Source organism: Diaporthe batatas, assembly GCF_019321695.1.
Source record: "Diaporthe batatas strain CRI 302-4 chromosome Unknown Contig00011, whole genome shotgun sequence".
In the NCBI taxonomy this organism is placed as follows: Eukaryota; Fungi; Ascomycota; class Sordariomycetes; order Diaporthales; family Diaporthaceae; genus Diaporthe; species Diaporthe batatas.
Genome location: NW_025408558.1, coordinates 147,482 through 169,769, shown reverse-complemented (window position 1 = coordinate 169,769; position 22,288 = coordinate 147,482). Strand labels below are relative to the sequence as shown.

The 22,288-nt window shown below is 32.5% G+C and overlaps 4 protein-coding genes across 4 annotated transcripts; 1 reads left to right on the top strand and 3 right to left on the bottom strand.

Annotated features, from left to right (window-relative positions):
- Positions 1–8,066: 8,066 nt before the first annotated feature.
- KVR01_009432 (uncharacterized protein) lies at positions 8,067–9,204 on the top strand. Its single transcript, XM_044790059.1, has 2 exons — positions 8,067–8,231; positions 8,288–9,204. The coding sequence occupies exons 1-2, from the start codon at positions 8,177–8,179 to the stop codon at positions 9,082–9,084; spliced, it is 852 nt and encodes a 283-aa protein (XP_044641934.1). The 5' UTR covers positions 8,067–8,176; the 3' UTR covers positions 9,085–9,204.
- Positions 9,205–11,143: 1,939 nt separating this feature from the next.
- Positions 11,144–13,456, bottom strand: KVR01_009072 (glucose-6-phosphate isomerase). The gene is made up of 2 exons (XM_044781526.1): positions 11,979–13,456; positions 11,144–11,911 (listed from the first exon to the last, which is right to left on the bottom strand). Exons 1-2 carry the CDS (start codon positions 13,106–13,108, stop codon positions 11,284–11,286), a joined length of 1,758 nt encoding a protein of 585 aa, XP_044641574.1. The 5' UTR covers positions 13,109–13,456; the 3' UTR covers positions 11,144–11,283.
- Positions 13,457–14,344: 888 nt separating this feature from the next.
- On the bottom strand, positions 14,345–17,841 carry KVR01_008955 (uncharacterized protein). Its single transcript, XM_044787808.1, has 4 exons — positions 17,101–17,841; positions 16,852–16,989; positions 15,206–16,758; positions 14,345–15,048 (listed from the first exon to the last, which is right to left on the bottom strand). Exons 1-4 carry the CDS (start codon positions 17,120–17,122, stop codon positions 14,845–14,847), a joined length of 1,917 nt encoding a protein of 638 aa, XP_044641457.1. The 5' UTR covers positions 17,123–17,841; the 3' UTR covers positions 14,345–14,844.
- Positions 17,842–20,267: 2,426 nt separating this feature from the next.
- KVR01_008897 (uncharacterized protein) lies at positions 20,268–21,829 on the bottom strand. The gene is made up of 3 exons (XM_044783243.1): positions 21,610–21,829; positions 21,216–21,534; positions 20,268–21,141 (listed from the first exon to the last, which is right to left on the bottom strand). Exons 1-3 carry the CDS (start codon positions 21,759–21,761, stop codon positions 20,689–20,691), a joined length of 924 nt encoding a protein of 307 aa, XP_044641399.1. The 5' UTR covers positions 21,762–21,829; the 3' UTR covers positions 20,268–20,688.
- Positions 21,830–22,288: the final 459 nt, after the last annotated feature.

The following is a 22,288-nucleotide window of genomic DNA, read 5'->3' as shown; positions in this document are numbered from 1 at the left end:
TAAATTAAACTTTTATTTTTTATTTAATAAATTATATTTAATTTAAAATTAATTTATATAATTTTAATTTTATTTTATATATATTTTAAAATATATATAATACTTTTATATAATAATAAATATTTAAAATTTAATATTTAAAAAATAATATTAATATAATAAATATAAACTATTTATATTTTATATTTTTAATTTTATTATTAAACTAAAAATAAATAATTAAAATTTAAAAATAAAATATAATATATCTTTTAAAGATTAATTTAATTAAATTTATTATATAAAACTTTTATAATAACTTTATAATTATTTATAATATTATTTATTATTAAAAGATACCTTTCTATATTAATATATTAAATTATATTAGTTTAAAATAATATTATTAACTTTAATATAAATTAATTTATTAAAATAAAAGTTATTATAAATTATAAACTATTTAATCTAATATTAATAAATACTATATATAAGTATTAAAATTTACTATATAACTTAAATCTTTAAATATAAATTAATTAAAATAAGTAAAAATAAAGCTACTATTCCCTTAAAGGTTCTAACTTTACTTTATAAATAAATATCTATTTATTAACTCTACTATATTATAAGTAAAACTATTTAAAAGTAGTTACTTAACCTACTATATTACTAAACTAAGAGATAATTAAATAAAGTAACTATACTCTATTATTTAAGTTTATAATTTTAATAACTTATAAATAAACTAATATCCACTTACCTAATAATTATATCTACTTACCTAGCTTTTTTTAATTACTTACCTAATATAAGAATTTATATATAAAGTTTATATAAAATTATATACCTAATTAAAATTCTTTAAATTTTTAATACTTTTAATATAAGCCCTTTTTAATATACCTTTTAGTATACCTTTTAGTATACCTTTTAGTATACTTTTTAATATCCCTTTTAACACTCTTTTTAATATCTCTTTTAGTACCCCTTTACCTTTACCTTTACCTTTACCTTTATCTTTACCTTTATTATTTAGTTTATATATATTTAAATACTAACTAAGTATTTAAATATTAACTAAATATTAAAAGGTTAAAAGTTAAGAAAATAAAAATAAAAATTATACTCTTTTTAACCTTTAATACCTTTTAACTCTTTAATACTTTAAACTTTTAACCTTTATTATTTAATTAATATTTAAATACTTAATTAATATCTAAATATATATAAATTAAAAGGCCTAAAAGATATATTAAAAGGTATACTAAAAGGTATATTAAAAGGTATATTAAAAGTATATTAAAAGGTATATTAAAAGGTATATTAAAAGAGCTTATATTAAAAGTATTAAAAATTAAAAGGAAATTATACTATAAAGTCTTTTAATATTAACTTAAAAGGTATTTATAAATATAAGATAATTATTTAAAAATTAATATTAAATAAATAGTTAATAGGAATTAAATAAATAGATATAATTACTAAATAAATAAATATTAACTCCTTATAAATAAAAAAATAATTATTAATAATTAAATTTATAATTATATAAAAATAAACCTTTACTTTAAAAAAGTTATTAATATTTAAAATAATTAATATATTTTTAAAAGTTAAAATATTATAAACTTAATTTAAAGAAAATTAAAATTTATAAAAATCTTAAACTTAAATTTAAAGGTTTTAATTTAATATTTATATTTATAAAAATAAAAGTATTTATATAACTTAAAAAAGCTTAAATTAAGTTAAACTAAATTATAATAAAAGAAACTTATTAAATAAAAATTAATTAAAAATTATAATTATAAATCTTTTAACTTTATATTAAAAAGAATATAATAAATATAATATAATAAATATTTATAATTTTAATTCTATAATATATAATTTATAATTTTACTTTTATTTTATATATATTTAAAGATATATATAATATCTTTATATAATAATAAATATTTAAAATTTAATATTTTAAAAATATAATATTAATATTAATAATTATAATATAATAAATATTTATAATTTTAATTTTATAATATATGAATAAAATTAAAAGTATTATTTAAATAATAATATTAATATAAAATAATAGATTATAGTAATTTAATTACTATAAATAATAATTAATTTATATATATATATATAAATTAAGTTTAATTAATAAAGTTTAACTAATCTAACTAAGTGTTTTATTATCTAATTAGATAGACCTTCTAATTAATATTAATATATACTATTTTATTTAATTATTTATATATAAGTTAAATTAATTAATACTAATTAATTATTAACTAACTTTTAATAATAAAATACTTAAAGCTATTATTAAAACTATTTATAAATACCTATAGATATTATAATTTAAAGAAGATAAAGTTTATAAATACTTATAAATATAATTTAAATAGAACCCTTTTATTAAATAAGTCTTATAACTCTCTTATAATAATCCTTTTTATAATATATTAAAAATTTAAAATTATAAATACTTATAATAACTTTTTTAATTAACTAATTTTTATAATTAATAATTTAAATTTATTTATTAAACCCTTAAATTAATATTTAATTATATATTAGTTAACTTATTTAGTAACTTATTTAGTAGATTACTTTATTAACCTACTTTATATTATTTAAATAAGTAACTAAGTAAGTAAATCCTCTTTATAATAACTCTCTCTCTCTTCTTTTCTCTCTCTTTTATAATATATTAAAAGAAATATTAAATTATAAATACTTATAATAGCCCTTATAATCTATTAAATAATCTCTTAAAGAGATTTTTATAATAACTATAATACCTATTAATTAATTTATTATTTATTTATAATATAATAAAATTATAAATTAAAATTATATATAATGTTTAAAATTATATTAATAATATTTATAAAAATTTATTTATTTAAATTAAATATTTATAATAATTTAAATTTTAATTATATAAATAATTATTATAAAAATTATTTAATATATTATTTAAAAGAATTAATAACTTATAAAACTTTATAAGTTTTTAATATATTAATATATTATTTAATTATAATTACTTTTTAACTTTAATAATATTTTTATAATAACTTTTAAAACTTTTAAAGGTTAATTAAAAATAACTTTTAAAAATTAAGTATAATACTTTTAAAAGCTTTAAAATATTTTTATTATTATAATATTTATATTAATAAAAAAGAAAGTAGTTAATACTTTTATTAACTTTATATAAATATTTTAACTAAAAGATAAATAATATTTACTTAAATAACTTTAAAATAAATTTAAAAGATAGATTTCTATTTTAATTTAATAGCTTATAAAAAGTAAAAGTAGTAAAAGTAATTACTTTTTATTAAATTAAAATTGAAATTAATAGCCTTTAGGTTATTTAAGTTAAAGTTAAAGCTTTAACTTTAATAAGTATTTAACTTTTTTATTAACTACTTTTTAGTTAGCTTTACTATTTAATAAAGTAATAGCTTTATTTAAGCTAGCCTTACTATATAATAAGGTAGTAGTAGTGGTGGTAGTTATAGTAGTAGTAGTGGTTTTAATAGCTTTACTTTAATTTATTAATTTAAGTTTAATTAAGAGAATTATATTATTAATAGAGATAAAGACTATAAGGAAGAGAAGGATTATTATTTAAATAAAGGTAGATTAAACTTTACTTTAAATAAAGACTTTAATTTAAGTAATAATTATTTAAATAATTACTATTTAAATGATGATTTTAATTATAATAATAATTATAACTTTAATAATTATAACTTTAATAATTATTACTTTAATTAAAGGAAGTCTATTTAATATATATTAGAGCGCCTTAACTAAATAAGTTATAAGAGAAAAGAAATTATTAAAGAATTAATTAAACTAATTAATAGTTATAGATTAATTAATAATTAATTATAGTTAGTAAGTAACTAGTAGATAATTTAGTAAGTAATTAATAATATAAACTTAATTTTATTTATTAAAGTAATTTAAATTTAAGTAATTTAAATAATTTATAAAATGTTAATTTAAAGTGTTTTTAAGTATTTAAATTAAGTAAATTATAATTATATATTTAGTAGTAATTTTAAGTAGTTAGAGTAATTTAGTTATAAACTACTTTATTAGTAGAATAAAGCTTTTTAATTAGCTAAATAGAAGGAAGATTTTAAAAAATTAAAAAGGTATTAGTATAGAAATAGTAGGTTATAGTGAATTATTTACTATAAATAATAGTTAGCCTATATATATATATAAATTAAATTTAGTTAGTAAGGTTTAATTGATTTAATTAAGCGTTTTATTATTTAATTAAGTAAACCTTTTAATTAATATTAATATATACTACTATGAGAATAGTAGGCTGTAGTGGATTAGCCATTGTAAGCAGGATTAGTAGGTCTATACCTATATATAGACCACTAAGCTTAGTTAGTAGGTCTAGCTAACCCAACTAGGCGCTTCACCGTCTAGCCAGGTAAACCTCTAATTAAAATATACACTACTTTAACTACTTTTTATATATAAGCTAAGCTAACTAACATTAATTAATTGCTAACTGGCTTTTAATAATAAGGTATAATATATTTAAGGCTATTACTAAAGCTGTCTATAAATGCCTATAGGTGCTATAATTTAAAGAAAATAAAGTTATTTATAGATGCTTATAGGTATAATTAACTACTAAATAGGACCCCTTTACTAAATAAGTTTTATAACTTTTTTATAATAAAACCCTTTTTTTTATAATAGTTTATAAAAAGTATTAAATTATAGATAGTTGTAATAACTTTTTTTACCTATTAGGCAATTTTTTTTATAATTAATAATTTAAGCTTACCTACTAACTTGCTAGGCGCCCTTATTAACCTTCTAACCACCCTTTTTAAGAAACCCTTAAGTATAAATAATGGTTTTATAAACTAAATAATCAACTATATAGATAAGGTAGTAATATATTTGCTATATAAAAACTATATTTAGTAACCTAATTAATTTAATTAAAGCAACCAACTAAGCAAACTATAATTAAGCCCCTTATTCAAATAACTATATAAATAGTAATTTATGCCTAAAATAAGCCCTACTTTTTAATAGCTGCTAGCTAGCTATTAATTAAATGGTTTAATTAATTATATAAATAAAAAGAAAAAAAAAATTGCTAAAAGAATTAATTAACTAACCATTAAAAAAACTAATTAGACTAATTAATAATTATAAATTAATTAATAATTAGTTATAGCCGGCAAATAATTAGCAATAGCCCAATAAATAATTGATTAATTAGCAATTTAAACTTAATTTTGCTTATTAAAGCAATTTAAATTTAAATAGTTTAGGCAATTTGTAAAACGTTAATTTAAAGCGCTTTTAAACTGCCTAAATTAACTAAATTATAATTACATGCTTAGTAGTAATTTTAAGTAATTTGGCAATTTAATTAAAAACTACTTTATTAGTAAATAAAGCTTTCTAATTAGCTAAAAGGAAAATTTTAAAAAACTAAAAAGGTACTAATATAGGAATAATAGGCTATAATAGATTAGCTATTATAAATAAGATTAATAGGTTTATACCTATATACAAACTACTAAGCTTAGTTAATAGGTCTAGCCAACCCAACTAGGCGCTTTACCATTTAGCTAGGCAAACCTTTAACTAAAATATATACTACTTTAACTACTTCTTATATGTAAGCTAAGCTAACTAATAACTACTTTATTTAATTATTTATATATAAATTAAATTAATTAATAATTAATATTATAAAAAAGTTATATAATAAAAGTAAATTTAAAAGTAGTTATTATATAAATAAATTATATTAAAAAAAGTTTAATTAAAAATTATTTTTTAAATATATATATATATATTAATAAAACTTTTATTAAATAAATAGTATAACTTTTATTTAAGTATATAATTATTAACTTTAAAAGAATTTAAAATAAAAATAATTTATAATATATTATTTTAAATTTTTATAATAAAATATTAAAACTTTTAAAAAAGTTTAAAAGTAATTTATAAAAATAAAGAAAGAGTATAATAAATTTATTTTTTTAATAATATAAAAATATAATAAAAAATTAAAGTTTTTATAAAAGATTATAAATATATATATAAATTAAAAACTTTATATATAAACTTTAAATTAAAAAATAAATAATTATATAATATAAAAATATAATATAATTAAAATTAATTTTATAATATTTAAATAAAATTAAAAGTATTATTTTAATAATAATATTAATTAAAATATTATAAAATAATTATATAAATAAATTAAATTTAAAATTATTTATTATATAAATAAATTATATTAAAATTATTTTTAAATATATATATATATATATATTAATAAAACTTTTATTAAATAAGTTTATAAAATTTAATATTATAATTTTATATTAATATATAATTATTAATTTTAAAATAAATTAAAATAAAAGATTTATATATAAAAAAATAAAAAAATATAATAAACTTATTTTTTAAAATTTATATTTTTATTATTTCTTTTAAGTATAAAGCTAAAAATTTATAATTATAAAATTCTAATTAACTTTTATCTAATTATTTTATTATATTATAACTTAATTTAATTTAATTTAAATTTCTCCTTAAATTTCTTAAACCTTTTATTTTTAAATAAGTTAAAACTTTATATTTTAAGCTTAAATTTAAGATTTTTATAAATTTTAATATACTTTAAATTAAATTTATAACCCTTTAACTTTTTAAAAATATATTAACTATTTTAAATAATAATAATTTTTTAAAATAAAATTTATTTTTATATAATTATAAACTTAATTATTAATAATTATTTTTTTATAAAGCTATTAAAATTATAAACTTAAATATTATATATAATAATAAAGTATAATTACTTTATTTAATTATTTTTAATTTATTTAAGTAACTACTTTTAAATAGTTTTATTTATAATATAATAAAGTTAATAAATAGATATTTATTTAAATAAAGTTAGAATTTATATATATTTATTAAAGGAATAATAACTTTTTTAACTAACTTATATTTACTTAAATTATATAATAATCTTATATATAATACTTAATAATATTAAAATTAAATAACCTATAGTTTATAATAGTTTTAATCTTTAATAAATTAAATATAACTTAATATATTAATATAAAAGGTATTTTTAATAATAAATAGTATTATAAATATTATAAATTATAAAATTATTATAAAAGTTTTATATAATAAACTTAATTAAATTAATCTTTAAAAGATATATTATATTTTATTCTTTTAAAACTTTAATTATTTACTTTTAATTTAATAATAGAATTAAAAATATAAATAGTTTATATTTTTATTATTAATAAATATTAATTTTTAATAATATAAAAATATAAAAATAAATTTAAGATTTATTTATAAAAAAACTATAAAATATATATAAAGTTATTAAAAACTTTATATATAAACTTTAAAAGAAAGAAAGAAATAATTAAATAAGAAATAATTATATAATATAAAAGAAAAATATAATATAATTAATATTATTTTTAATTATACTTTAATATAAACTAAGGTTATAAAAAGTAGTTTAAAATTTATAACTAATATTAGTTAAGAAGTTATATATGCGGCGGGATATACCTACTTTTAACCTCTATGAATGATCTTAGTGAAGGAAAAATAATCCTAAAAAGTTTTCTATTTTAGCGCAGGCGGATACTGAGGGATGAAGACAAGCCGGCCTTGTTGGCACGCCTGGATTCCGTGATCTGATTGGTGCGCATGTTTCTTTCCACTTTATAAGGGTCGACTCCATTGGCACGTGTTACAGGTCTGCAGGTGTCGCGAGATTATGGATTTGTGGGTCAATGTGAGCCTCACAGACATACCATATGTGTTTTTCTCGTAAGGGTCTGGAGATTTCCATGCCTGATGTGGCGTGTAGAAATGTCGCTTGCACGGGCATCTCGGTGTTCACAGCCACGCGACCGAGATACGTAACATCGGTGAAGGTACTTAAGTACCTTTACATATAAATTTTGTGTTCTCGTCTTTCTGGACAGCTCATTCTTACATTCTCCAACAAAGTGATATACTACATCTTACTTGCGTTTCATGCCTGTCAGAAAGCTGAGTGTCGTCTGCTTGGTCTGCCTACAGGAACACTCCAATATTTCGCAAAGAACACAGGCTAAGAATGTCTTGCAAACCACTCAAAGGCAGGCTTGCGATCCTCACAGGGGCATCAGGAAGTAAGCAGCTTCCCAGAGGCTTCTACCTCATAAGCGGAGTGTCTAATCTTCAACAGCTATAGGGACGGCCATCGCGGCGAACTTGGCTGCCAAGGGCTGCAACCTTGTTCTCAGCTACTTTGTTCCTGAATCTGCACCTGCGACCGAGGACCTTTCTGAAGCTCTCCAGTCAAAGTACGGCATCAAGGCTTTCGATGTACGTGGAGACCTCGCCACGCCGACCGGCCCTGCAGACCTTGTGCGCGCAGTCAAGAAGCACTTCACCGAGCGGGAGCCGAACAAGCCTTTCCAAATTGACATTTTGCTTAACGTGGCCGGTATCGCCCTGAATAACAAGCTCCCGGAAATCAAGGTCTCGGAGTTTGATACCACTTTCCGAATCAATGTACTTGCCCCCTTGATGCTCGTGCAGGCTGTTCAACCACACCTGCCAACAGACCGCTCAGGTCGAATCATCAGCGTCTCATCCATATCAGCGCACTGTGGCTTCGTGGGCCAAGCAGTGTACGGCGGCACCAAGTCAGCTATTGAGGGAATGACGCGTGTTTGGGCTAGGGAGCTTGCCGAACATGCCACGGTGAACTGTGTTACACCAGGTCCTGTGGAAGGGCCATTGTATGCGTCTAACACGGACGAGTTCAAGAGGGAGGCCAAAGGCTGGATCGAGCACACACCATTGATGCGTGTGAGGAGTGGTATTGACCCTGAAAACGTCATCCAGGACGCAAAGACTACAGGAGGCCGTCCGGCTTACGCGAATGAGGTCGCCGGCATCATAGCTATGCTTTGCTTACCAGATGCGGCATGGTGTACGGGACAAGTTGTTTGTGCTAATGGTGGAATGCTAATGTAAAGGGATAGGTAATACTATAGAGATAATAATATAAGGTACCTATTGTATTATAACTATTGTTATCGGTATCGTGTTCTTTCCAAGCGCTGGGTTTTGAGTGCTTACCACCGTATGAAGGCGCTATGTATGTCCTTGGATGTATATGGAATAGAAGTGAAACTATATTATAACTATTGTTATTAGTATTATATTCTTTCTAAACGCTAGGTCTTAAGTGCTTACTATTATATAAAGGTATTATATATATCCTTAAATATATATAGAATAAAAGTAAAACTATATAATAATATAAGATTATTATATAATTTAAATATAAATATAAGTTAGTTAAAATAAATAAAAATAAAGTTATTATTCTTTTAAAAATTTAAACTTTATTTAAATAAATACTTATTTATTAATTTTATTATATTTTAATTATAATTATTTAAAAGTAATTATTTAAATTATTATATTATTAAATTAAAATATAAGTAAATAAAATAATTATATTTTATTATATAAATTTATAATTTAAAAATAAAGATTTATATTATAAAATAAATATAAGAAAAATAAAACTTTTAAGTTTTCTTTAAGATTATAGAACTTTAAATAATATTTAATTTATTTAAAAGAAAGAAAAGAGGAAGGAAACTTTTAAAGGTTTTAATATTAAAAGAGCTTAAAGCTTTAAAAGTTATAAATAGTTTATATATTTAATTATCTATTTTAACCTTTAATTTAGTATAGTTATAATAATTTATAAAGTAAAAGATAAAAAGTATAAAGTAACCTTTTAAAAAATAAAAATTTATATTTATTATAAACTATTTAATATATTAATTTAATTATTATAAATAAATTTTATAATACTTTTATAATTTATTTAATATAAAAAAGTTATTTTATATTAATAATTTATATTTATAAAATATAAATAATAATAAATATAAAAGTTTACTTTTATTATATAAATATTTATTTTTATTATTTATTATAACTTTAAAATAATTTTATTTTAAATAATAAAATATATTTTATAATATAATAAAAGATTAAATTATTTAAAAATATTATTTTAAAATTTTAAATTTAATAGTTTTATAATAATAAACTATTTTAAAAATAAATACTATTTTATTAAAATAAAATTAAAAGATTAAAAGTTACTTTATATTTTTAATTTTTTTATAAATTTTATTTCTTATAAGTTTAATAATTTATAAATAAACAAATAAATAAACAAATAAATGAACAAATAAATAAATAAATAAATAAATAAATAAATAAATAAATAAATAAATAAATAAATAAATAAATAAATAAATAAATAAATAAATAAATAAATAAATAAATAAATAAATAAATAAATAAATAAATAAATAAATAAATAAATGAATAAATAATTATATAAAAATAAATCTCTATTTATTTAAAAGTTATTAATATTTAAAATAATTAATATATATTAAAAGTATTAAATAATTATAATTATAATTTAAATTAAAATAAGATATATAAAATTTAAATTTAAATTTAAATAATTTAAATATTAAATTATTTTAAAAATAAAATTTAAAAAATATTTAAATAAAATTAAATAAAGTTATAATAATATAATATAATTAAAAAACTAATTATAAAATTATAAGTATATATTTTTTAACTTTATATTTAAAGAAATAATTTAATTATTATATATTTAAAAATATTTAAAATATATTAATAATAATTATAATTAAATTTATAAAAAGATATTTATAATATAAAATATAAGTTTATATATTAAATTTAAGTATAATTAAACTTTAATTAAAGAAGTAACTAGAATAATTTATAGTTATAATTATGCTAGGGTATACTAGCTAGCCATGGAAGATATAGACACAGACCATGGTAGACTATATTCATGACAAAGGTAGTGTGATGGTACGGGCTTATAAGTGGTAGTTTCTAAGTTGTGAGGCAAGTTGGAATTGTGGTCTTTCGGCCAGGGCGTCTGTGGAATACTACTCCACGGATCCGTCTCAGGTAGTAACAGACACGCACAGTTCTAGGCTTATCCTCAATCGGAAGATGCTCAAAACGACCAATTTTTCATTTTCACAAGATGTAAATAAGCCGCGCAACTACAAGCGCTTGGAGGATCTCTCTTTCTTCTATGCTGACTGCCTCTCGGGCCCTAGACTGGGCCACCTTTTCCTACGCATGAGGGCTTTACAAGCTGGAGTATTTCTTGAAGGCACCGATCAAGCCGCCGGTACTGGCGTCATGGTCGGAGCCAGTGCCCTCCTCGTCCAGTTCCTTGAGAATCTTCTTTGCCAAGACCTTGCCCAACTCTACGCCCCACTGGTCGAAGCTGTTGATGTCCCAGACGGCACCTTCCGTGAACGTGAGGTGCTCGTAGTAGACAATAAGCGCGCCTAGCTCGGCGGGGCCGATGTGACCGCCGACGAGCACACTCGTCGTGGGCCTGTTCCCAAGGAAGACCTTGTGGGGTGCCAGGTTCTCGGAGGTGCCCTCAGCCTTGACCTGCTCCACGGTCTTGCCAACCATCAAGGCCTCGGCCTGTGCCAGGTAGTTGGAGGCAAGCATCTTCTGGTGCAGGTTGTCGGAGACAGGGTTGTGCGACTTGGCAGCCAGGATGAAGTCGGTGGGGATCAGCTTGGTGCCCTGGTGCACCAGCTGGAAGAAGGAGTGCTGGGCGTTTGTGCATGGCTCGCCGAAGAGGATCGGGCCGGTCGTGTACTTGGCCGAAGTACCATCAGAGGTGGTGGTCTTGCCGTTGGACTCCATGGACAACTGCTGGAGGTAGGCGGGGAAGCGGTGGAGATATTGGTCGAAACTACGGTGATGAATTGTGAGCAAGGAGGTGGGGGGGGGGGGACAAGCCACGCGGGGTTTCAACTTACGGAGCGACCAGGTGCGTCTGGGCGTTGTAGAAGTCGCTGTACCACACACTCAGGAGGCCACCGATGGCAGGGATATTGTCCTTGAGAGCCGCGGAGCGGAAGTGCTTGTCCATCTCATGTGCACCGGCCAGGAACTTCTCAAAGTTGTCAAAACCAATGTATATGGCGACGGAAAGACCGATTGCGCTCCAGACGGAGTAGCGGCCTCCGACCCAGCTTTCGAAACCGAACATGTTCTTGCTGTCGATGCCAAAGCTGGTGACCTCAGACTCGTTGGTGGACAGGGCGACAAAGTGCTTGGCGATGTCGCCCTTGCCGCCCGTCTTCTCGAGGAACCAGCTCTTGGCCGTGTTGGCATTGGTGGTGGTCTCAGCGGTGGTAAAGGTCTTGGAGGCGATCAGGAAGAGAGTGGTCTCGGGGTCAGCGTCGGCAAGGGCCTCTGCGATGTGAGTGCCGTCAATGTTGGACACAAAGTGCAGGGTCTGGTCCTTGGCGCCGTAGTGCTTGAGGGCCTCGGTGACCATGACGGGGCCCAGGTCTGACCCACCGATGCCAACGTTGACGATGGTGGTCAGCTTCTTTCCTGTGAAGCCCTTCCACTCTCCGCTGCGCACCTGCTCGGAGAACTCCTTCATGTGAGCAAGGACATCGTTGACGCCGCCCTTGGTGCCCATGACGTCCACGCCATCGACTTTCATATCCCAAGGCTGGCCCTCGAGCCCAACGTTGCGCAGGGCAGCATGGTATACGGCACGATCCTCGGTGAAGTTGATCTTGTCACCGTTGAACATGGCATCACGCTTCTCCTCAACACCGGCCTCGGATGCCAGCTTGGTCAGGAGGTCCAGAGTGTCATCGGTCAGGAAATTCTTTGAGAAGTCGAAGATAATGTCTGTGGGCTTGCCGGAGGAGGAGACAGAGCCAGGTAGGGTGAAGGTGCGGGTGAACTTCTCGAAGCGCTTGGGGTCCGCAGCGAAGGCCTCCTTGAGAACGAAGGACTTGCCCACCGTGTCGCGGTGCTGCTGGAGCTCGCTCCAGGCGGGGAGGCTGCTTGCTTGGGGCATCTTGACCTTGCTTTTGGTGATTGGTGGCGTGGTGATTACTCTGCTTCTGTGGCGAGCAACCGTCATCAGCCTTATGGTTGGACAATCACCTCAAGGTTGGGGCCATGAATTGCAAGGAAAGGCACACACAGAGAAGGAGAAGAGGTTGAAGGAGGCGGGGGTGAGCCGTGAGAGCTCAGGATGTGGGCTCCCCAACGAGCAGTGTATGACGGGGACGGAGCACCTACCAGGTGGGAGAGGGAAGCCCGAGAGTGGTTGATCTGGAAGGAAAGGGCAGGAGAGGAGGAAGAAGGCGATGATCAACTAGAAGTTAGGGGGCGGGGGGGTAAATGTGAATGTTCATTCAAGTCCAGGTCCAGGTACAGGTCCAGGTCAAGGTCCAAGAGGGAAGAGAAGTTGAAGTGCCCGCCCAGGTGGAAGCGGGGTCCTGTGCTTCCACAGCTTCGGACACAGCAACGGGAGACATCATGGCCTACCTAAGGTACTGTGAAGCTACTGCTGCCCCGCAGTGTCCTACTAGGTACCCAGTCACAATGCCTACCTAGGAGCTCTGACCACCAGCATGAGATATATGTTACAAGGCCCAGAAACTATGGGCCAAGTGGGTGCGTCAGATAGGACATGGTATGGGGTACATCAAGAAACATGCAACAACCCGAGCAGCTTGAGCCCACCACCTGTCAACCGGGCGCATCAGCTCCACCTGTCTTGATCAAGAATCCAGATCTCATGTAGAAGACAACAAGCTCTGATGCGGGTTACAGGCAGGGTAGATTCAGGCTGCAGGACCTGCTGGGTATAATGCTACCCTAGGTAGAGAGGTAATTAGTACTCAACGCCTTGTCTGCCCCCTGTCGTCCCATCAAACCTCCCAGGTTCCAATTCGGGGTGATCAGGCAAAGGTGAGCAGGCCCAACAAAATGGGGACCGGGACTGCGTGCACGGAGTAACTTCTCCCATGTGTTTGTTGCACCCGCATCTCTCCGGCCGGGCCGCACTGCCCCGCCCGCCAATTCATGTTGTTGTCTGACTAAAAAAGACCTTGCAAGATGCTATATACACAGTACAGAACATGGCCTGATCCTGCCCCTCATCCTCTCTCCCTCTGCAATGCTTCAGAACCGACAGCAGCAACAACAGCCCCTGGCAGACCTGCCAGGTTACTTACTGACCTACTCAAGTAGGTACTTAGGTACACCGCGCCTTGCAGCAGCTTGCCACACCATGCCACACCATGCCACACCATGCCACACCATGCCACACCACACCAGACAGCAGACATTTGCTCCAAGTTTGCCCGAGTCTGTCCAAGGTCCTATTTTGTGCATTTTCCATTCAGCTCAACTCTACAACTGCTATCATCCTGTCTACCCCAGGCTTTCCCCCTGGCTCAAGGACACAAACCAGTAACAACATGTGCAGATCATGGAATTTGCAGAATGGCCCCTGCCCAAACCCCCTTGCCAACCAACTGAAATGTGTAAATGAACAAGACCGTACTCCAACATGTGAATTGCCTTGGGGCCTGGGGAAAACAACCAAGCCCTGTGAACAGGATGGCTGGCTTGTTCTGCCCCCTCCCCCCAGTTGCTTCTTCTTCCTTGTCTAGCCCCAGCCCAGGCTTGGGCTGATCTGGCTCAACCAGGCCGCTTATCTGCAGGCTCATCTAGGCAGCGATGATGTTTCGTCCTACAGGAGATGTTCTAAAATCTTGACCTGGCCTTTTGGTCACCCTGACGCCCCGTCCCACAGGCGGGACCTGCTGCTGCTTTGGCTACACTCGGCCACCAGAGAGGCCCACTCTACCTGTCGTTCAGACTGCCTGCAAATCCAGGGTCTTTGACGCTGCCTCCACCATCGGCCAGGCCCGCAATCGGTCTATTGTATGAGAAACCCTGGAATTGGTTCTGCATTGTCTGTGACAGCACAGGGCCCTCGACATATGAATCCTGGGGGGCCTCTGAGGTGAACTCGGGGTCAAAGTTGGCCGTGTCCAAGGCATCGGCCTAGGGTTTGCGCAGTCAGTAAAACATCCCATCTTCAACCAAGTTTCATAGTCACACAAGATTGTAGCCATGTGGGCAGCAACAGTGGGGAGCGAAGAGGGCTCGTGGTTCCCCAAGGAGAAGGGGGAGGGGGGAAGAAAAGGTAAATGATACGTACCACATTGGGCTTGAACGTTGGCTCGTACTTGCGCTGCAGTAGCTTCCGCCAATCTATCGCGTGGAAGAACGGGTGCGCCTTGATCTCAGCAGACCCGTTAGCGCCCAGCCGCTCTGCTGGGTTCCGGTTCAGCAGCTTCGTCAGCAGGTCCTTGGCCGCCGGGGGCACGACGTCGTGGCTGGGGAAATGCAGCGGCTCCGACAGGATTTTTCTGTACATCTCGTTGGTGTTCTCGTCGTAGAAGGGCGGAAGACCCGTCAACATCTCGTAGAGCAAGACACCAAGGGTCCACCAGTCCACCGTCTTGTTGTAGCCCTGGCCCATCAGGAGCTCCGGGGCGAGATACTCGGGAGTGCCGCAGAAAGTGTTGGTACGGTCTTCGTCCTTCATGTCCAGCTTGCAGAGACCAAAGTCGCAGAGCGCAATGTGCCCTTGGTAGTCCAACAGGATATTCTCCGGCTTCAGGTCCCGATAAATCACGTTGAAGCCATGTAGGCACTCGAGAGCACAGAGCAGCTCGGCAGTGTAGAATCTCGACCTATTAACGTCGAAACGCTGTTCTTTCTGCAGGTGATGGAAGAGCTCTCCTCCGTTGACGAACGCCAGTACAAAGTACAGCTTCTCGGGTGACTGGAACGTGAACTTGAGGGGGACGATGAAGGGGTTGTTGATCTGCGCGAGGACGGACCGCTCAGCGAGAGTATGGGTGACCTCGGACCTGGAGATGATGTGCGCCTTTCGGATCGTCTTGAGGGCGTAGATACGGCTGGTGTCCTTCTTCCGCACCTGCATGACCTTGCCAAAGCTGCCCTTGCCAACTACCTTCAACAGCTCAAAGTCTTCGATCTTCAGCTTGCCGGCTCGGTTCTCGACGTATTCAACACCGATCTTGAGCTGACCCTGGCCGTATTGCACCGGGACCCACTGGACGCCGTTGTGGCCCAGAGTCTTCTCCTTTTCGGCGAACTCGTTTGCCGCCTTCTCACGATCCTTCTTGCTCGCCTTCGGATCCTCGGTGAACTGGTGTTTCTCCTCGAACCGTGGATTGATGCGGACGACACCGAGGAAAATGTCCTGGCTCCGGCCTGCGCCCGGCGGGGCGGTCGGGTTCCGGATGTACAGATGAACGGTAAGCTCGGTCACCCTGGAAACATCGAACTTGTACTGGGTGTTGGAGCCTGCCCACAGGGGGTTCTCGGGGTTACCCTCGACGGAGTTGACAAAAACCTGGACCTTGTCGAAGTCGAGAAGGGCATAAGGCATATATTTTCCAGACACACGGCCATGGTTGGTGGGCACGTTCCCAAAGCCGCCGGAGGTGTTGGGCCTATGCCCATTAACGTAGGAGCCTGCTGTCCTCTGCGAAGAACCAGGCCGTACGGATCCTGCGACACTGGCCCCCCCTCCTTGGGAGAGGGAGGAAGAATGACTGCTGAATATACCCTTATGCTGGTCAGGTAACGCAAAGTCTTTTCCCTCGTGGATAGTGACGACAAGTATTCCGGGCTTGGGGGGTGTTATGACAGGGGCCTGGGTGAGGGCTTCCGACGAGGCTGGACAAGCGTCTGGTCAGCTGGAGTTGCGATGCACATGCCAAGGCTGGGACCACCTTGGGTAGCAAGGTCAGCAGGGAAGGGGGCTCGTACAGATATTGTTGTCTGAGGGTGTGGGAGACGCAGAACCAGCGATACTAGACTGTGGCTTCTCGTCCTTGTCGGTGATGGTGGAGGTGGAGGTGGAGCGCCCAAAGCCGCCCAAGGGGCTCAGGTGCGTCTCCTTGAGTTCTGATGGGTGGCAGGTGAGGGGTCAGCAAAGAGAAAGCTTGCAAGACGGATTGGGGCTGCTGCAAGTCTAGGGAAGGGGATCCAGAAGGCTGCACAGGCAGCAAGACTTACTCTTGGTGAGTTTCCACGACATTGTGAGGGGTTGGGGGGTGAGCCGGAGCCGGTGTGGGCGAGAGCTGGACGATGCGGCAGCTGGTAGTGCAAGCACTTGCAACCCGAGAGAAAAGTCAACGTCCCCAAGAGACAGCCACAGAGAGGAAGAGAAGAGAGAGAGAGAGAGAGACAGCGGGTTCAGGTGGGAGGCTAGGAGCAAGCTGGCAATGAACGGGAGGGGAATCAGCCAGGGAAAGTGAAGAGGAGACAGGAGTGATGGTAATGGCAAATTGACAAAGGCCGGGCAATGTGTAGATAGATGACCAAGCCTCGTGGCAAGTTGGCAGGCTGGATCTGGATCGGGTTGTTGGTCGTTAACTTGGACCACGGGGATGGACGGATGGGTGGGTGGATGGATGGTGGTTGATGCTGAAGTGTGCCCAGTGCGCCGCGCTGAGGTTGGCACTTATTAGCACTGGATTGGTAAGACTCTCGTTTCGCAGTTTGCAGTGGAAGAACAGGCCAGGCTTGTCAGCCCGTCCACAGGAACCTACTTGAGTAGGGTTCGGGTTGATAAGCGAGGGGGGAGGGGATGGGGCCCGGCCCAGAGCCTAGGGACAGGCACGAGCTACCTAGGTCGGTCGGTACCCTTGGGCCAAAAGTGAGGGGGCCTAACCTGCCCTGGTGCTGCCCCACCACTGCAGGCCGGGCACATGGCATTCATGGTCCGTAGTCCCTGAATGCTTTCATATGTGATGTGCATGTAGATGGTTAGGGCAATAGGTCAGCCCAGCCTGCCCGGCCAGCCATAGCCACAGTAGAATGTCCTTCCGGGAGGCCTATGACAAGAAAAGGGAGGTTGCAGGAAGTCAATTTCAGCGGTTCTCGTCCTAATTTTAGTTGAGGTCGATCCAGATGTCTGCAAGCCTGGTATGGACAGGGGGCACTCAGGGGCATTGGTTTGGGGGTCTTGAAAAAAGGGGCGCATTCTTGTCATTCCCCTGGGCTGAACCAGTGTGGTGGAAGCAACAAGTGATGGGCACCTTTCCTGCAACCTAGGTATTTTCTAATGCAGATAGCATACCTGGATTGTAGAATTCTTAGTCTCAGAATCAAGGAAACTATGACATCTAGCCTGTAATGTAGGACCATAGGAGACTGCCAAGGTACTTAAGTACATAGCTAGGCTGCTAGGTACCCAGGTAGGTAGGAACCAAGTGCTGGCACCTAGGATGTGTGTTTTTATATTCACACATATTAAGTCTATTAGTTGGCCTCTACTTTACCCCTACTAATTATAGTAGACCTCTACTAGTTTAATATCCCTAGACTATTAAATAAGTTAAGTTTAATTATATTACTATTAATTAATAATAGTTTAAAATAAAAATAAGTTTTTTAAGTTAATAATAAATAATATTACTTATAATATTTTAATTTAATTTAATTTATTTTAATTTAATTTATATTTATTTTAATAAAAATAAATAAATAAATAAATAAATAAAAATTAAAAAGTTTATTATTAAAAACTTTTAATTAATTTTATTTTAATTATTTTATTATATAAATTATTTATATTTTTAATTTTATTATTAAATTAAAAGTAAATAGTTAAGGTCTTAAAAATAAAATATAATATATCTTTTAAAGATTAACTTAGTTAAGTTTATTATATAAAACTTTTATAATAACTTTATAATCTATTATATTTATAATATTATTTACTATTAAAAGACACCTTTTATAATAGTATACTAAATTATATCTAGTTTATTTAAATTAGCACTATTAACCTTAATATAAATTAATCCATTAAAAGTTAAAACTATTACAAACTATAAGCTACCTAATCTTAATACCGTTAAGTATTATATATAATACTATTATATAACTTAAGTAAATATAAGTTAGTTAAAATAGTAAAGATAAAAGCTATTATTCTTTTAAAAGTTTTAACTTTATTTAAGTAAATATTTATTTAATAAACTTAAAGACTATTAGCTTTATTATATTATAAGTAAAACTATTTAAAAGTAGTTACTTAATTTATTATATAAATTAAAAGATAATTAAATAAGGTAACTATATTTTATTACTATATATAATATTTAAGTTTATAATTCTAATAGCTTTATAAAAGAAATAACTATTAATAATTAAGTTTATAACTATATAAAGATAAATTTTTATTTTAAAAAAGTTATTAATATTTAAAATAGTTAATATATTTCTAAAAAGTTAAAGGATTATAAACTTAATTTAAAGTATATTAAAATTTATAAGAATCTTAAACTTAAAATTAAAGAATATAAAGTTTTAACTTTTTAAAGACTTTAAAGTTAGAAAAGTTTAAAAAGATTTAAATAAAATTAAATAAAATTATAATAATATAATATAATTAAATAAAAACTAATTATAAAATTATAATTATAAGTCTTTTAGCTTTATACTTAAAAGGGATTATTTTATTATATTATATTTTAATTTAATTTAAAAATAATTAAATTTATTTATTTATTTAATATTAAAAATATTTAAATTTAAATTTTTATAAATTTTAATTTATATTATATTAAAATTATAATATTTTTAAATATTTTATATAATTATTAACTTAATTAATAATAATTACTTTTAATTTCTTTTAATAATAAAATTATTAAAATTATATATTTAAATAAAAGTATAATTATTTTATTTTATATTTATATTTTAATTTAATAAATTAATTAAATAATTATTTTAAGTAATTTTATTTATAAATTTAAAAATAAAATTAAAACTTTAATTAAAAATAATATTATTATATTTATTTATTTTAATTAATTTAATTAATTTATATAATATTTATTAATATAAATTAAAATATAAAATATTATTTAAATAAATTAAATATAAATTAATATATTAATTTAAAAGATTAATAATAAATTATATTATAAATTACTTTAAAATTATTATAAAATATTTTATATAATAAATTTAATTAAATTTAATTTAAAATTATTTTATTTTATTTTTAAAAACTTTAATTATTTTATTTTAATTTAATAATAAAATTTAAAAATTATAAATAATTTATATATTTTTTAATTTTATATTTTAAAAATTAATTAATTATAATTTTAATTTACTTTTTAAAAAAAATAAAAATATAATAATATTATTAATTATTAAAATCTCTCTTATATATTTAAAATAAAAAAATAAGTCTTTAAAAATACCTTTAATATACCTTATAAATTAATATAAATAGGTACTTGAAGCGCTGATATACTTAGCTAGTTTTTAGCATTTAAGGGCCGCGCTCTCATCACTTCAGACACACAAAATACCCTCACCAGCAAGGAAACCCGGCAGTCTCCTCGTCCGGGCCGGGTTCCGCAACGCCCTTTTTAGCAGCAGGAAGGCTGAAGGTCCTGTAAGAATTGCTGACTTAGCCGGCCAATCCATCATGATGAAGCAGGCATGGTCAAGGTTTTAAGACTGTGTGGGCTTGATGAAACATTGTTTTAGTTTCAACCGCCCGGGATGAAGAGCTGGTATGCCGGGATAGAAACTGAGCGCGGCGTACATGGGCCCTCAACGTTGGTATTTGTTGGTTCAGCCCAAAACATCGGACAAGGACGCAGCGCCAACATCATGCTTCCCAAGATTTCCGAGATTCCAGTTGTTTTCGGCCGTCTTGGAGAGGCTGTAGTGATCAAACCTATTCGAGTTGGTGGTCCCGACGAGGGCGTCGGATACCGCGCTTCCGAGCAGTACAGCCAACACCCGGTTCTCTGCCAGGTAATTCTCGCATTCATCGAAAGTAAGAATGATGAGTGTCCTGTCCACGTTGAAGTTCTTATTCGAAAGGAGGGGCTCCATAAAAGTCCTCGCCCACTGGCCTGCAACCGTGATGGAGCTATCGTGGCCATCTGAGGTCATGTTTGGCGTGACCCAGATCCACTGAGGCAGACTGTTGCTGGCAAGCTCCTCGTAGAAGGTAGTCAAGTTCTTTGACTTTGCCAACCTGTTGACATCCCCTGTTGCCGAGTTATAGCTCATCATGGGCTGCAAGAATCAACACCTAGACCTGGACCCGGACCCGGAGGCATGAAGGCATGGGGAGCTCAGAATTTACGTACGTTGTGTTTCCTCACATACATGTTAGCCCCGGTCTCCTGATTGACCCAGTCGGCCTCGAAGCCGGAGTAGGGTTGGTCCTCGGCGTAGATGCTCCAGCTGACACCGCCAGCCTCCAGAAGATCGATGACGGTCTCAACGGTCTCGTCGATCTGCACAAAGTTGTCGAGCAAAACACCATTCGTATCGGCGCCTAGCGCAGCAACATAGTTTGGCTGGGACGGATGGGTTATGCTCCAATAGTTATCCAGCTTGATTCCCAAGCTGGCGAGGAACGCAAAGTTGGGATCGCCGTCAGCAATAGCATAGTCCTGGTTCTCGCTAGGATCTTGGGTCAGTCGTTGCAAAGGACAAAAGGAGAGGAAGCAATGCGTGGCGGGAGAGAACTGGGGTTACAAGAAAATCTGCACATAGCGGTCAAAGGACTGGCCTTTGATGCCGCTGGTGGGGTGCAAAGTCAGGGCGGTTGCTGCCGCAGCGGCGACGTCTGATGCTTGTGTGGCAGTGTACATGTTGGATGCCGCCGGGGTCGACTGTGAGGAGCCCATGGCTTGCGAGAGTGTGCGTGTTGGCTGAAGGGGAAGAGCGAGGCAGACTGTTTGGTGATGGGAAAGTCCAGATACCTACCTGCTTAGCTGGCTACCTACCTAGGTAGGTAGGTAGGTAGATATTATACGGCGGGCACGCGTATCGCCGGGGCCCCATGGCACACCAACCAACCCATCCTGACGAGACGGCGCGATGGGGATGGGATGCCACACGATAGCCAGAGGCCAGAGGGGCATGTTGGGACAGGGGCCGGGGCCGATGATTGTGGATGTGGGTGGGGGCGGAGGGTCGAGGCGATGCAACAAGAGCCGGAGGAGGGCAGCTCGACAGCTCGATAGTGCTTGTTCTGCTTGTCAGAGGAGTGCCACCGTCGTGGCGAGATTGCATCTCTTTTTTTTTTTGAGGGGCGGGTAGGGGTCCAGGGGTCCACCTCCAGACCTACGGACGGAGGTACGGAGGTACGTAGTGCGTAGTATGGAGTACGGAGTACGTGCTCGGCCGATTGGCCGCTGCCCAGTGGCTTGCT

What these genes read in the sequence shown, in the direction of transcription:
- KVR01_009432 (XM_044790059.1), top strand. Translation starts at nt 8,177, where the DNA reads ATGTCTTGCAAACCACTCAAAGGCAGGCTTGCGATCCTCACAGGGGCA. An exon ending in CCTCACAGGGGCATCAGGAA is followed by an intron (nt 8,232 to 8,287) that starts GTAAGCAGCTTC and finishes AATCTTCAACAG; the next exon opens with CTATAGGGACGGCCATCGCG.
- KVR01_009072 (XM_044781526.1), bottom strand. Translation starts at nt 13,108, where the DNA reads ATGACGGTTGCTCGCCACAGAAGCAGAGTAATCACCACGCCACCAATC. An exon ending in CAGACGCACCTGGTCGCTCC is followed by an intron (nt 11,912 to 11,978) that starts GTAAGTTGAAAC and finishes TCATCACCGTAG; the next exon opens with TTTCGACCAATATCTCCACC.
- KVR01_008955 (XM_044787808.1), bottom strand. Translation starts at nt 17,122, where the DNA reads ATGTCGTGGAAACTCACCAAGA. An exon ending in GTCGTGGAAACTCACCAAGA is followed by an intron (nt 16,990 to 17,100) that starts GTAAGTCTTGCT and finishes GCCACCCATCAG; the next exon opens with AACTCAAGGAGACGCACCTG. An exon ending in ACCCTCAGACAACAATATCT is followed by an intron (nt 16,759 to 16,851) that starts GTACGAGCCCCC and finishes ACGCTTGTCCAG; the next exon opens with CCTCGTCGGAAGCCCTCACC.
- KVR01_008897 (XM_044783243.1), bottom strand. Translation starts at nt 21,761, where the DNA reads ATGGGCTCCTCACAGTCGACCCCGGCGGCATCCAACATGTACACTGCC. An exon ending in CGCTATGTGCAGATTTTCTT is followed by an intron (nt 21,535 to 21,609) that starts GTAACCCCAGTT and finishes CCAAGATCCTAG; the next exon opens with CGAGAACCAGGACTATGCTA. An exon ending in TGTATGTGAGGAAACACAAC is followed by an intron (nt 21,142 to 21,215) that starts GTACGTAAATTC and finishes TGATTCTTGCAG; the next exon opens with CCCATGATGAGCTATAACTC.